The sequence below is a fragment of the Xenopus laevis genome, chromosome 3L (assembly GCF_017654675.1).
Source record: "Xenopus laevis strain J_2021 chromosome 3L, Xenopus_laevis_v10.1, whole genome shotgun sequence".
Lineage (NCBI taxonomy): Eukaryota > Metazoa > Chordata > Amphibia > Anura > Pipidae > Xenopus > Xenopus laevis.
In genome coordinates this window covers 69,485,779-69,502,271 of record NC_054375.1, presented here as the reverse complement: position 1 = coordinate 69,502,271, position 16,493 = coordinate 69,485,779, and the positions used below count along the sequence as shown (strand labels likewise).

Here is a 16,493-nt window from a genome sequence, read left to right as displayed (position 1 = left end):
GACATTAAAGCTTCTGCTTAGATTGCAGTATGTTGACTTTCCATTGAAACTACTTTCTTGCCAAACACAAGTCTAGTGATAACATATATACAAAACGTGATGTTTCCTCTGACTACTTTCCCTTTAATATAATATAACCTATGATTTGTTTATTAAAAACCTCATGGCAAACTAATGCTTTATGTCTTAGAAAGATCTTACCTTGCCTTAGACTGGGATCCCAAGCTAAAGAAAAAATTCTTTGATGAGAATGCAGCAGAGGTAAGCCCCCAAATTAATTCATGTTCTAAATTTAACAAAATAACAGTGAAACACTGTGCCTACAGCTTATTAGATCTGCTTTATACCTGTAGTGATGATCACACACAGTGTAGCAATAACTTGCTAGGTCCAAAACAGCATTCATAACTAGTAACCTCTGATGCGTCTGAAACTTTTCTTTGCATGGATCACAACACCCTGGTACCCTCAATTGCTGTAGGATTTATGACTGTGCTTCTGTTTGATATAATACCTTATTTACCCGTTGCTTCTCCAGTTTATAATAAAGGCATTTCCTCTTCATCTTGATAATAGCTTACGGTTCTGTGATGGTATTCAACTTCATCTTTTTCCTTTCTAAAGTAACTTTCTAAAGTAACTTACCGCAACACAGCCTATCCCATAAACATCTCTTCTTTCTTCCAAATGAGTGGTTCTTGGGCAATTTGGCAGTGCATTTTGTTTGTCATAATGTCTCAGGGGGGAGCAGTGGGATCTGAACACCCCTCTTGGCCTTTGATGACCCATATGCACCAGATGGGATTTTGATAAACAGACAAAATATGGTCTAATGTCAAAGCTGCCACCTATGGGGCCCTCCTCAACCTGTATTTGTATGTTTTGAATTCATACCCTTTTATATTTGCTAGAAAATAATTTTGCATTTCATAACATGTAGACCTTAAAATATAGATCAAAGATAACTTATACTTTTAATGGTGCATAACATGGTTGTTACCAGATTTCTCTGTTTTACTCAAAATTGTTGAACAATGTGTTCTTGACCAGCCTCATTCAAGTTCCAAAGATTTTATGCAAACTACAATTCTGTCTCACCATGAAACCTTTTAGTGGCAGCCCTGTGGCCAGAAATGTTATGGTGGCTTTATTATTTAGTTATTTCTAACAGAAAAATCAAATAAAGCAAATATAAAAGATGCATGATTTTTTTTTTTCAAAGTTGGAAAAATATTGTTGAAGCACACTAATAAACCATATATATTTGAACAAATGTAAAATAAGAACCTGTATGAGACTAAAAAAATATTTTGGGTGCAATATTTAATTCAAATCTGAAAATACTTTAATGTAATGTATAATGTATTCCTAAGGCAGCCACATCCCTGTAATGCAGATAACCTTGATCTGATCACTTTAGGAATCATGTCTCATTTCTTGAGGAGTTGTATGGAAATCATATGGAATTAGTTGTCTATGCGACCAATGGAATTTGATTCTACATTAAAAAGTATGTTTAGTATTACTTATAAAGTATAATAATGTAATCATATAATTAGTCTGGTATTTATAGGTGAGCGGTAGGTTTGAATTTCATGCTAAATTATTTACAGTACTTCTTTGTCCCTTTCTGTCTAATTGGTCTTTGCATTGCAATTTTTACAGGATTTTGAAAAACATGAAAGTGTGGATTTTATTCCACAGAAAAAAGCATTTATGAAATTAAAAGATTGCATTGAATTGTTCACGACTAAGGAAAAATTGGGGGCTGAGGATCCGTGGTAAGCTCAGCAATACTGAAGGAATACTACTATCACATTATTTTTAGAGGCGGATTTAAAATGTTTGCATAGGCTTAAATGGCACTTGTAGTTTGCTGGCCGAATCCAAGTGCCTGGCCAAACCAAATCCGAATCCGTAAAATCACATGACTGGCACACAAAGAAGGAAGTAACGAAAAAACGTGTAATCACACGCACAGAGCATGGTTCTCTTTCAACCTTCCTGGCCCTAATTTGCATATGTACATTAGGATTCCAGATTGGGTTCAGTATTTGTCCAAATACAGGATTTGCCCGAATTTCAAAATAGTAGATTCAGTGCATCCCTAACAAAAATTATATTTTTTGTGGTAGATTTATATTATATGAAACTGAACAGATACCGGAACTGAATCATTATCTTAAAATTCATAAAGTTATATTTTTTTATGTAGGTACTGTCCCAACTGCAAAGAACATCAGCAAGCAACCAAAAAATTAGATCTCTGGTCCTTGCCCCCAGTTCTTGTGGTACATTTGAAACGTTTCTCTTACAGTAGATACATGAGAGATAAACTGGACACTCTGGTTGATTTTCCTATAAGGTAAGTGTAGAATATAATGCTCATTTAAGTTGCCCAAAATTGGAAGGGCCAAACATTTTTGGCCATTTTTTTGTGCTGTGCACATAAGGTTCTTGTGCATGTGAATTTATATTGTTCTGAAACAACACAACTTGGTTTTCTGCTTCTGATACACTTCCGATGTCCCTGTTTTGTGTAAAGCGTTCATTCAGTGACATGTTTAAAGGAGAAGGAAAGCTACGGAGGCATTTTATTGGCAATAGATTAGCTGCAATAGTGCAAGCTAGAATGCTATATTTATTCTGTAGAATGTTTTACCATACATGAGTAAAAAGCTCTAGAAACTCTCTGTTTGTTTAGGATAGCAGTTGCAGTATTAACATGGTGTGACATCACTTCCTGCCTGAGTCTCTCCCTGCTCTGGGCTCAGATTACAGTAGAGAAGGGAGGGGGGGGGAGAGGAACAAACTGAGCATGCTTTTGCCCAGGGCAATGAGATTTAAGCTGAAGGCAGGAAGTCTGACACAGAAGCCCATGTGTACACAATAGAAGGAAAGAAATGCAGTGTTTCTTTTGACAGGGGACTCAGAGCAGCACTACTTTGGGGATTTACTGGTATATTTAGATGGACCTTTCTGATAAGGCTTACTTAGTTTTAACCTTTCCTTCTCCTTTAAAGGAGAAGGAAAGTCCACAATCAGTGGGTGTGCAAAAAGTTAGACACCCCAGTGATTATATTCACTTACCTGATACCACAGGCTGGTGCTCCTGTTAGCAGAAAACTGAAACTGCCTGTGGTTTTTCTCAGCAAACACCAGAGAGCGATCCTCTTCCCGTTTCTTCTTTTTTCATACACGTGCGCATGCACAGTAGAGTGAAAGGCCCACTTTTTAACAAAAAAAAAGCCAGACTTTTCCCTGTCGGCCCCAGAAAAAAAGCAGAAGAAGAGGATCGCTCAGTGGTGCTTGTTAAAAAGAACCCGAGGCTGGTGCAGTTTTCTGCTAACAAGAGCACCGGCCAAGGGTATCAGGTAAGTGAATACAATCTCTAGGGGTTGTCTAACTTTTGGCACTCCCCAGTGATTGTGACTTTCCTTCTACTTTAAATCCAAAAATGACAAGTTCAGTTATGTTGCTCAAGAAACATAGGTTTCTGTCCATGTCACGTATTATTTGTGAAAAAGGTGGTACTTATAGGTTTCTGACTTTGTTTACACTCAGTACCAGAAATGCCCAACCTGTGACCCTCTATCTGTTTTTTAAAGTGATACTGACACCAAAATAGTACTTTTCAAAATAGGAGTGTACATTCAAACTGACCTATAGGTCTTGCTGACCATTTTTCCTTGAAAGGTCTGCTTCTTTAACTAGAGGAATCTGCTCTGATTGGCTGCATTCTTTAAATGGTTTTCAGGGCAGTGTTTTGAGACAAGCACAGACTACCGACTGCTGCTCCTTAGGACTGGAGTCGAGTGAATCAAGCTAGTATTAGACTTAGATTTGGCAAATTATCTTATCATATATAACATGATGGCAGGTGTTAAAATGTATGTTTTTGGTGTCATTATTGCTTTAATCACAACTCTTTATTGTACAGCACTGTGGAATATGTTGGGGCTTTATAAATAAGTGATAATAATAATAATAATATATAACATTGTTAAAATACACCTGATGTATTGAGATGAACTTGGGCAGAGTTCGAAGAGAAGAAAATTCATATTTTATTAAATATGTCACTCTGGCATACTCGCATACATTACAAACACAATCCACTGCAACAGCACCAACAAACCCACAAAACCCACTGCTGCTTAATTACAATGTACAAATACAACACATTTTCTGACTTATCTGACAAATATGGCGTCCATGCTTTGAAGAAATGCCAAGAGGCTGCAATGTCACCTTGTCTCTCGCTTAGACTGTCAATGACGGTGGCTAGAATTCAGATACATTTAGAGGCATCTAACATAAAAAACATAATTACAAACTTGCTAGATTTATACAACTAGATGCTATCATTTGAATCCAAACCATCTTGGGCATCTTGCTTACCTCACTTTAAATATAAACCTGTCGTAATTTACATTTTTGTTCTTTTCAACAGTGACCTTGACATGTCCAAATTTCTCATTAATCCAAATGCGGGTCCTTGCTGTTATAATTTAATTGCTGTGTCAAATCACTATGGAGGAATGGGTGGAGGACATTGTAAGTTGTTCATCTAAATTTGCCTTAAAATGAATGCAAGGTACATAGAGTATGTGTATCAGCGACTTCTCTTATCGCACTAAAAATACTAGAAATTAAAACTACGAGAAACCCGTTTATTCAGTTATCAATGTCAGTTCAAAGGTAAATTATATTTAAAAAAAAAACTATTTCCCTTTAATCTGAAGTGAGTTTTTTATTCCACCACTTTGAATAATGGGAAGACAGTCACAAATGTTTTAGTGCAGTTGTAATTAAAGAATGTCCCAAATTAATTTCTATTTTACTGTTGTACAATTTCCTAATAACAGAAGGTCTTTATAGACAGAATGAAATGCTCCCTTGTATTCACTTGCATGGGCTTCCACATACATGCACACTGTTGGGCATATTTATTAACATTGGAGACAAACATCATTGGAACATCATCAGTGATGTTGCCCATAGCACCAATCAGATTTTTGCTTTTGTTTTCTAAACTGTAGGTGACTGCTGAAATCTAATTGCTCCTTGGTTGGTATGGGCAACATCATCGGTGATGTTTGTCTACAATGTTAAAGGAGAATTCAACCTGTTCGGGAAAAAACCTGTACCCCCCACCCCAGGTAGACCCACCTCCCCCTAGGCTAACTACCCCCCCCCAAGGGAGTTGGCCCATACTCCATACATACACCTAAGCGCAGATTCTTTAATTACAAACTATTCACAGATCCCGAGTGAATACATTCCAATGCATTTATTAGATTAGATGTATGCGGGTTTACACAGGCACAACATACTTTGATAAAAAGTTCTGCTGGTTTTGAGCACTGTATTGGTTAAGCTGAGCTCAGGAGAGGTGGTTAGGAGAAAAAAATAGGTTCAGACAGCTAGGGTTTCTATGGGGTCCAGTAATGTTATCTTGTCATTGGTTGTTAGACTGGAGGGTGTGTTTAGTAATCTGAGATGAGAAGAACTGAGCATGCTCATGAGCCAACAGCCAAAGCAAATTCCTGAGGTAGGGGAGCGAGTGGGTTAGAGGAGGAGAAGGAATTCTAAGTGATTAAGTGGATGCTGCAGCCTTACTGTTAACCTTTTAACAACCAGAGTGGCAGTTACCTAAATATTTCAAAGAGGATGTTAACTGATTACATATTTGTAGGGGGGGATACATGTCCTTTAAAACTGTTTGATTTGCTACAATACCTGCATCAAATATAATATAGTGCAAATCAAAATGTAATAAAACGGTTGAAACTAAAATAAAATGAATATCCCATTAACATATTTTACTCAAATATGGGGTGGGGTATGACGCATATCCAAATTCTCAATTGACATTTATTTTACAAATTTATTCCTATGTTAAATAATTTTTATGTTACACACTAAGGGTTTTATTTACCATGCTGTGTAAAAAGGGGAGTGAAACATTACCACTGATGTTGCTTATAGCAACCAATCAGATCTTTGCTTTTGGTTTTGTTTTCTAAGTGTTGAAATCTAATTGCTTTGGGCAACATCACAGTAATGCTTCACTCCACTTATTGCACAGCATGATAAAAAGGCCCCTACGTTCATTATGGACAGAAGAGCATAACGCTCCCTACATGTTTTGTGGTTATTTGCTGTGTATCTTATGGCCAACATTTGTAACATTCCCTTTCCACTTGGCTTTGTGATTCTCATTTAGGCAGATGGAGAGCTCCTCAAATTCTCAAAGACCTTCTGCAACAGTGTCGGTGCACTTTATTTTATATGTGAGACTGCACTGAAACCTTATTTTCAATTAGACCGACTTTAAGAGTACAGAGCAAAGTATAAACTGGGTTTGACTGACTGAAGCTAAGTTATTACCTCTGCAGCCACCAATGCACCCTTCAGAAATGAGATTTGTTATATACTGAGTCTGTTCTAACCGAATCATCAATTCAGCTTTACCCAACAGTTATGACTTCATGCTATGCTTTTTCATTATACCGCTTTCTTCCTTTTGTCTCGTTTAGATACGGCTTTTGCTAAAAACAAAGATGATGGAAAATGGTATTATTTTGATGACAGTAGTGTGTCAACTGCATCTGAGGAACAGATAGTGGCAAGTATTATGTAACGGTTGTCTAAACGTCTTAAAGGTGCCTGGCTTATAATGAAACTAGAGCTTTCTTCAAGGGAATAAAAAAGAAAAGGCTCTCAACTGCTCCCTAAATCAACGATTTAAAATCTATGAGAAGCCTTATATAATTTTTTATATTCTCTTACAAATTGCTCTATGTGTCAGTTGTCTCCAGGAATGCAATACATCGACTGTCTGTATATTAATGAAAAGTATTACACAGCAGTAACTTCATTAACATTCTACTTGTAGGACTGCCCTGGTATGTCATGAAATATTTAATTTTGGGACCTAAACCACAAAAAACATCAAGTCATGTAAACGTAGAGTGCTCCTCTAAGCACTTTTGCCATTAACATAAATGTTTTCTTTTTAGTGGCTTCTTAGATATTACCAGTTTTTGACTGATAATACCAAGCATTTGCTTCAGTAGCTCTCTCACAGTGAGTCTACAATGCTACAGTTAACTGACTGTCCAGAAAGTTGATAATCAGTATAGTTCACTGACTTTAAAAGAGAGCTAGTGAACCAAAAACCTGGTATACCTGGTAAACCTGGTACTGCCTGTCTAAAATTACTGATATCTCCGACACCACTAAAAATAGAACATGTACTATAAACTGAAAAGGTGTTCAGCAGATCACTCTGATTAAGGGGCCGATTCACTAAGGGTCGAATATCGAGGGTTAATTAACCCTAGATATTCGACTAGGAATTAAAATCCTTTGACTTAGAATATCGAAGTCAAAGGATTTAGCGCAGATAGTTCGATCGAGCGATCGAAGGATAATTCCTTCGATCGAACGATAAAATCCTTCGAATCGAACGATTCGAAGGATTTTAATACAGCGACCGAAGCAATATCCTTCGATCAAAAAAAGTTAGGCAAGCCTATGGGGACCTTCCCCATAGGCTAACATTGACTTCGGTAGCTTTTAGATGGCAAACTAGGGGGTCGAAGTTTTTTTTAAAGAGACAGTACTTCGACTATCGAATGGTCGAATAGTCGAACGATTTTTACTTCGAATACTTCGATTCGAAGTCGTAGTCGAAGGTCGAAGAAGCCCATTCGATAAAAACTTCAAAATTCGAAGTTTTTTACCTTCGAATCCTTCAGTCGAAGTTAGTGAATCAATTAATTTTTTTTGTTATTTTTTATGTGCCTTGTTTAGATTTTTACATAATGATCATTTTTCTGCAGTATATGTAAACCTAACGTAATCATAAATTAAACCTTCCTTCTCATATATTATCTTATTATCTCATTGTCCATGTCTTTACCCTCTCCAGTTCCATCATTTCCTTTTTATAAATTGGATGCCAATGTCAATTCTTTGTATAGTCCACTGCCTAAAAGCTCCACTTTTCCTTCCCTTATTCAAATTCCATTCCACTTTTCCTTCCCCTATTTTTGCAGCTGTTAATGTTTTCTCTTTTCTTTTTGACAGTCAAAGGCAGCATATGTGCTTTTCTATCAAAGACAAGATACTATTACTGGAACAGGTTTTTTCCCCCTGGACAAAGACGTTAAACAAGGTGCTTCAGCTGCCACGGGAGCCCCGCAGGAGAGTGGCGAAGAATCGAATGAAGACGAAAACGACATAGAGAATGAAAATTGTATGCACACTAACTAGCTGGGGCCTGTGATGCCATAAGTACAACTGACAAATGACACTTAGGTGAAATGCCTGCCAAAAATAGGGGGGAAGGGCTTTGCCTCAAAAGTAGTTTTTCAGATGATAGAATGTACAATTATTTGGGGTTTGTCTTTATTTAAATGTTTTATTTATTTATTTATTTATTTTGTCATTTTTGTTGCAAAGTTCTCAGCAAGGGCAGTGCTATGGAAACATATGAGAATATTTCAAGCTAGTTCATCTTGGTATTACTATAATAAATATAAGTTGTGTATATATATATATATATATATATATATATATATATATATATATATATATATATATATATATATATATATATATATATATATATATATATATATATACTGTACATAGTCACAGACTAGCTCATTTTTCTACTTTTAATTTATTTACATTCACTGGATTCGTTGGCTCATGCTCTTAAAGTAAACCTGTCACCCAGACATAAAAATCTGTATAATAAAAGTTCTTTTCAAATTAAACATGAAATCCAATTTCTATTTTTTATGAAAGCATTCATAGCTGTTGTAAGCTCATTTACAAATCTGCCCCAACTCTATGACTTATGGTGGCCATACACGGGCAGATAAAGCTGCCGATATCGGTCGTTTGGACCGATTTGACAGCTTATCTGCCCGTGTATGGGGGCTTCCGACGGGTCTTCCCGATCGATATCTGGCCACGATATTGATCGGGAAGGTTGGATTTTTACCCGACCGACCCGTCGGAGCCGCTTGGCGCATCGTAATTCGATCGTTCGGCCATATTACCCCCGATATAGCCACGCAGTTTAGTGGCATATCGGGGAAAGATCCGCTCGTTTGGCGATGTCGCCAAACGAGCGGATCTTTGAGTCTATGGCCACCTTAAGGCATAGAGGCGGGGCAGACAATTACATTCACTTTCCATTCAGCACTTCCTAGATGTCACTGCTCTCCCCACATTCACCCTTTCTCTTCAATATTTAATTGTGTAGCCAGGGCAAGGGGATTGACATTGGGTCCCCCATTGTGGTGCAGAAACAAGAGTCTGAGATGATGTAAGGTTTGCCTTAATAACAGTGTCCACAAAATGGCCCCTGCCTGCTTGTTATAATTATGAATTCCCAGACTGAAGGAAACAAGATTCAAATCATTTATACAGTGTAATTAAAGTTCATTTTGCTTGACTAATGTGATAAAATAGGATTTTGAATAATTGTTTTGGGTGACAGGTCCCCTTTAATGGCCTATAAAATTGCTCAGAGGTTTGCTTTTTAAAGGAGGGAAATGCATTTTAGGCTCAGAATGCAGGAATGGGAACATTTGTGGGAAAATGTAGGAATATTGATTTATAATTTGACAGGGCAGGCTGGTAATTAACAAATTTGCTTTGGCAAATGACATTTTTGACGAGTTTTGTTTTTTCTTTTCGCAGACCTAGAAAAGCTGGATCAGTGAGCCAAGGTTAATGTTAAAACCTCTCTGGAATCCGTGCAAACTACTAAACAGCTGTGTAAATGATACTGAGGAAACTAGCAAAGGTGTTTTAGCCTTTTGGTGATACTGGTTTGACTGTCTTGGTGATTCTACTTAATGACGCATATTTAATTTGGCCTTCGCGATGCTGTCAGAGCAAGTTGCAACTGAATGTAAATGTCCCTCTTCCCGTATTGACTTCCTGTTATACAAATTAAAATTGGTGCATACATATGAATTTGTGTAAGTCACGCGTTTCAATTTTGTGTTGTAAATGTTATCAGTTTGAGTTGGCCCGACAACACTGTAAATGTAACATTTAGAAGACGGCAGCACTCCATGTCAGTGACATCGACTGTGGATTAACCTCAAATTGTTTTTATTTCACTTCGATTTTTTCCCCCCTTAAAATGGTCTGTGGAATTTCTTTCAGTGTGTGCTCCCTTTATAAGTCACCATGGCCTTACAACTCATCTCAAAGATTCAACTGCTATGAAATAGGACAACCGGCATTTTGCATGTTGAAGTATCAGAACTTGTAGTGTGTATATCACATACAAGCCGTTGCAAGCTAACTGCATTCAAGGGTCCAGGATGCCAAAAAACAAACAAATCGGAACCATTTGTAAACCAACTTGTTCATTTTGCTGCTTTAACCCCGTGATCATGTTTGAAGAATGTACTGTTGTTTTGTATACTGCCTATAACAGGAACTCTAGACATTTTGGGACATGCTTTACATATCTACTACCTGAAGAGTTTCTTTCCTGTCCCTTTGTTTAAAGAAAGACATATGACGTTCTGCACTTGAACTAATGTAATAAAATACAATAGGTTTTAAATTGTGTATTGTAAATAAGAAGTTCACTCTGTGAGTGCACATTTTGGTAAATTATTTTATTTATACATTGGCATTAAAATTATATGAATAAATGCATTTGACCAGGAGAAATGAGATATGGCGTTGCTTTCTAGCTCTGTATTAAAGCCGGTGTGTTACATTTGAGATGTCTAACCTGTCCTCTTCTGGACGCTTTAGAACTACAACTCCCAGTGTCCCATGATAGCCAAAGCCTGTTACAGTATGGTGGGAGCTGTGGTTCAGTGTCTGGAGGGAGACAAGCTCGACATCTCTGTCTTATATCCTGGTATTTTAAAGCTGCTTTCATTTTTTTTTTTTTTTTATAAGGTTATCCTTCTGCATGATGGAGGTAACAGGTTTGTCTGCACTTTAAGTTCACTTCTGTTTACATTTAAATTGTGCATGATTATTTATATAAATTTCAATAAAGTTGTTGAAGGCTTAATGGTTTTGTTCAGTTTTTGTGTAATCTGCTAATAATGATAGATAAATAATAGTAAGTCTTAACAGTAGTTATTAGGCAAAGTAACACCTACCTAAAAAACCTTAAGACATTTTAGCCACATAAGGTAAGTCATTTAATGGCTGTTCCCTGCACATGGATCACTGCTTATTGCAATCGCACATATGCAGTGGTTGTAATGGAGGATAAAAGCTTACAACTGTACTCAAAGGGTCACTCGTGGTTGGTGTCAGGTAAGTTTCTAATTATTATTAATTTTAAAGGAACATTTCAGTATAAAAATAAAAACTGGGTAAATAGATAGGCTGTGCAAAAAAATGTTTCTAATATAGTAAGTTAGCCAAATATGTAATGTAAAAAGGATGGAGTGACTGGATGTCTAACAAAATAGCCAGAACACTACTTCCTGCTTTGTTGCTCTCTTGGTTTCCACTGACTGGTTACCAGGCAGTAACCAATCACAGACTTGAGGGGGGGCCATATGAGTCTTAACTGTTGCTTTTGAATCTGAGCTGAATGCTGAGGATCAATTGCAAACTCACTGAACAGAAATGTACCATGTGGCCCCCCTTCAAGTCGCTGACTAACTCAGAGTTATAGAGCTGAAAAGCAGGAAGTTGGATTATGGCCGTTTTATTAGACATCTGTTCACTCCAGCCTTTATACATTACATTTTTGGTTAACTAACTATATCATAAAGAAATTTTTGCACGGCATCTATTTACCGAGTTTACCAGGTTACCCAGGGTATATACATCAAAAATATGTTACATACAAAACTACAACCGATACCAGAGGTAAAGCAGGCCCTGTTTAAAGGAGAACTAACCTCCCCAAAAGAGTGCCCCCATCCACTACCCTCTATTGTGCTCACTCCTGTATAGTCCATTATTTAAAAAAAAAAAGTGTCCCTGGATGTTACACTGACCTGTACATGCAGACTAATCAGTGGAGTTCAAGGATGCCATCTTCGGGATCTTCAGATTCTTTCGCTAAGGGGCCGCCGACACTAAACTTTAACCTGGATATGTAGTTGGAGCCAGTCTGGGATTTGTGTCTACTGTGCATGTGCCAGAAAGCTGTAAATTGCCGAAGGGAAGAAGATGATCCAAAGATGGAGCCCATGAGCTCCACTGCATTAGCTGCAGTGTTACATCCAGGGACACTTTTTCAAAATAATGGACTATGTGGGGAGGAAGTTGGGGGGGGCAAATGGGGGGTCCTTTTGGGGGGGGTTTAGTTCTCCTTTAATAAAGCTTGAATTCATACAGAACTCGCTGTCAGTATGTAAGTGCTCTTAAATGCAGAAATGAAAGCAGTCTGACAGAATTACTAGCTCCTATTATCATGTATGTGGCTTATGCATAGACAATGCCGTTTTTTTTATTAGCATTTACTAGAACAGGTTTTCTTTATATCAATTAGCTCCAACTGTATTGCTCCATGGGATACTGTACTAAGACAGAGCAGGTGTTAACTCTCCCCGTGTGGTTTAGGTGATATTTATCCACTCCAGGCATGTTTGAGACTCTATTTCATGGTACCAATTAGATTGCAGGAGAATAGGGTTTAATGAGACCTCTGTGACTGTTTAGATTGGTTCAAAGTTCCAATGTGCTGTGACTTGCTGGAACCAGACCATCCCGATTGGCTGCTAAATGTAACTAGACCTGTGGTACATTTTAATATATAACCCCCTGCCACGTGTATGTGCATCAGTAGTGAGATTCCAGAGAGGAAATGCTGGATGTTGAAGTCTTTTGTAGTACAGGCAATATAAACTTAGGAAAGTACTTTACTCCAAGCACTTGATAACGCTGCCAGTGAATAGACGATTTTATTTTGGAAAGTGTACACTAACGAATATTTTGGAAGCACGTTGTGGGAAAATTGTTTGCTTTTGTGACACTGGTTGTCCCTTACTCAGCCAAGGGCTTGGGAACTGCACGTGTTTATTCGTGTTTATTTCTTATGTATCTGTATAAACAGCACACTGGGGAGCAGTAAATAGAATGCAGAACATTTAGAAGGAAAGGGTAGTGAGGCCACATCCTTTAGTTGGATGCGTTGCTTAACCCTGGATGTGACTGTATGAACTCATCAGTTCCAAGCAAGTTTCTATCAGATGTGCTGAACAGCTACTTAAAGGGCAGTTACACCAGAAAAGCAAAATATTTCATACAACTGTATTTTGCAGACAATCAACTGCAGCTAAATATTTCTTGGTAGCAACATGCATTGCTTATTTAGCATTAGAAACATATTTATCCTATATGTTACCACAGAGCCACGAATGACATTCAGCTCCTGCCAGTCACTAGTTAAAAGGGAATATATGCTCTTAAACTGCATTATTACAAAACACATCACTAAAGCTTTAAAGTGGCAGCTTATTGAAAAATAATAAAACCTGTTATCTTATAGAAATGGTATTTGCTTTCAGTTTTGCAAAGAGCCTCTCTTCCCAAAGTCCAATCAGAAGTGAGTGGCAGGTGTAATTTATCAGCAAGTGGACAGTAATCCTCTAAATCTGGCCCTGACTCTCTCTAAACCCACCCCTGTCGTCTCTAAAGGTTGAACCCAATGTCAACCTGTAACCCTCCTATTATTAAAGAACTACTTGTATCCAGGGTTTGAGGTAGTAACATCTAGATGGTCCCATGTTTGATATCAGCATGTATCATGATTTCTTCTCAAGCTTATATGGTGTCCCTAGTTTTAAAACTTTCATTTCCAAATGCGCTGCTTCTGTCTTACTTCAGTAGTGTGCTCTCCTTGTCTCTGTCCTTAAAGTGGACCTGTTACCCAGACACTGCTGTATAATAAAAGTCCTTTTCAAATTAAACCAAATTTTCATTTTGTATTAAAGCAACTCATAACTCATTTAAAAATCTCAGCTGTCAATCAAATATTGTCTGCCCTTCCTCTATGTCTTAGGCATAGAGGAGGGGCAGCAATTACACTTTCATTCAGCACTTCCTAGATGTCACTGCTCTCCACACATTCCCACATTTTCTTCATCATTTAATTGTGTAGCCAGGGCATGGGGATGGATGTCAGGTCTCCCATTCAGGTGCACAAACAGGATTCTGAGATGATGGAAGGCTTGTCTTAATAACAGTGTCCACAAAGATGTTCTTGGGAACCCCCTAGAGCAGATGTTAGCCTTGACCTTTTTCCTTGACCTTTTTTGCAGATCATCTTTGAACCTCCTCCTCAGGACATGGATTTACTATACAACATTGCAAAGCTCTGCAGACATTATGGTTTCAGTATATCCGTCACAATGAAATCGTACACCAGAGCAAGGAGGTGTCGTGAGGTTAGTTATACTGGTGCTCTGACTTTGTAAACAAATAAGGAGTGAATGGTATTTTCAAAACTGCAATAACACATAAAACCTGACCTTAAAACTCCCAGAAATGTGTTCAAACTTTCCATTGCCAACAAAAACAGACATGGGATTTAGGGGGAGTGGCCACAAAATGGGCATGGCCAAAAAATGTTCACTGTGCTACGTGTGGCAGAACTTTTTGTCGCTCTTTCCAATTTTCCAAAGTTGGGATGTATGAGACTGACCCTGTTGGACCAATTAGCAGTTAGGCAGGTTTTATAGAGACTTACATTAAAAGGATGAACTTGATGGACTTTTCAAGTTTATATGATACAATAGGAAACAATGGCGCTCACTCCCTACTAAAAGAATCTCATATATGATGAGCAGCACTACATATACTGTATAGGTATATTTATCTTTCCATTACCACCGCACATATAGAATTTTGTATCCATAGTTGTCCTTCACTTTGCCTGCTTGCACATGTAATAAATCGGCAATTCCAGGATGTTGATGTTTAAAGCTACTGAAGTTGTAATGTAGTAACAGGTGTTAGTATTCTACCGCAAGTCAACAATCAGACAGCCTCCACTGATTAGGAATATGTTTTAGCGGATGAGAGATCAGCTATTTAGAGCGGCTCTATTAGCTGATATTTCTGGTGATAGAATGCTCAAAAGTCTCATACTACACCATGGCATTTCCCTGAATTTTGAATTATTTTGTCTGGCCAACTTTTAAGAGTATTTCAGCATCCTGCTATTCAGTTCTGCCAGAAGGTGGCAGCGTCCTACCACTTGTGTGCTCCAATGTGTGAGGCCTGCATTGAATTTAAAGTTAAGAACAGTAGATTAGAATTGTGCTACAAATCTATAACATTTTAACGACAGTGGCTTACCCTGGTGGTCTGGACGCACGCTGCATGGTTCCTTGCTCCTTCTGTGCCGGTTCCTCTATGGCGCACGTGGCGCACACTTCCGTGTTTTAAGCGCTGGCACGATGGCGACATTGCACATTGGCATGAAATTCAAAGGTATTTAAAGTGGCTTTGAATGAAAACTGATTGCCCGTTGATTGGTCTAACTAATTTAGTTCCTGGGTGCGTTTTCCTTGTGAATCTTGCTTGTTTATACTGGTATTGACTCTTGCCTGCCTGCCTGACTATTCTAAACGCTCCAATCCTGATCCTTGCCTGTCTGACTATCCTGTGAACTGTGAATGGCATCAACCCCGGCCTGCCTGACTATGCTTTTGTCTATTCCAAGAACTGTACCTTCCGTCCATAAACCTTGATAACGACCGTGTCCCAGAGCTCTTGCTTGGCTCCTCTCTTATTAAGACCTGGCGGCATCCGATTAGCGGAGGGCTCCTCCCGAAGTGAAATGCGGCTGCTACAGGCGGAAGCAGAGCTGAGACCAGGGAGCCTAGCACTTGTTCTGTATTTAGGGTGCCAATCGTGACAAAAATATAATGTTTGTAACTAAGCAACTCTCTAGGAATCAGAAAGGCAGGTATCATCACTTGGTGTCAATTTATAGACTGTAAGTTCTTGTGAGCAGGACCGTCAAATCCAATTTTCTTACCCTATAAGCTTGTTTGTTATACATTATTGTAAAGTGCTGCATAACTTGGTGGCTCTGTATAAACAAATGTTGACACTTCTGCATGCAGCCTTCACCATAGGAGGATACAGAAATGTTTCTTCATTGGGACATATGCATTTGAATGAAACCTCATATACAATGCCTTCAAATTCAGATTTTTGACTTCTGATCATTAGGGGGCAGTGTTCTATCCTATACTGGCTTATGTTACTAACTCCTATGCAAATACACCTTCTCTTAGTTACACTAAGGGATGAAGTGATTTCCGTTGGAAACATCTGTGGACAAAGCTGTTTACAAAATGTTAGCAGCCAATGACAACCCTGTTTTATTGTCACCATAGAAATAGATGACCCCTATTACATTTAGCACTCTTTATATGATATATTATATCAGAAGGCCCAGTCCGACACAGATTTCAAATTAAAGAAGCATCAAATGTGCAGCAACCACTTAAGAG

General features: G+C 38.1%; 1 protein-coding gene across 8 annotated transcripts in view; it reads left to right on the top strand.

Moving 5' to 3' along the window:
- Positions 1–11,074, top strand: part of usp15.L (ubiquitin specific peptidase 15 L homeolog) — a 52,015-nt gene extending 40,941 nt beyond the window's left edge. For 5 of the 8 annotated variants that reach the window (XM_018252500.2, XM_018252505.2, XM_018252502.2 and 2 more), the window contains 7 exons: positions 191–261; positions 1,666–1,781; positions 2,216–2,365; positions 4,454–4,557; positions 6,543–6,631; positions 8,098–8,266; positions 9,727–11,074. In XM_018252500.2, coding sequence (XP_018107989.1) covers positions 191–261; positions 1,666–1,781; positions 2,216–2,365; positions 4,454–4,557; positions 6,543–6,631; positions 8,098–8,266; positions 9,727–9,749 — 722 coding nt within the window. In that variant the 3' untranslated portion in view covers positions 9,750–11,074. Of the gene's footprint in view, positions 1–190; positions 262–1,665; positions 1,782–2,215; positions 2,366–4,453; positions 4,558–6,542; positions 6,632–8,097; positions 8,329–9,726 lie in introns of all 8 variants that reach the window. The other 3 variants (XM_018252501.2, XM_018252504.2, XM_018252507.2) reach the window with 1 other exon arrangement.
- The last annotated feature ends 5,419 nt before the right edge of the window (positions 11,075–16,493 follow it).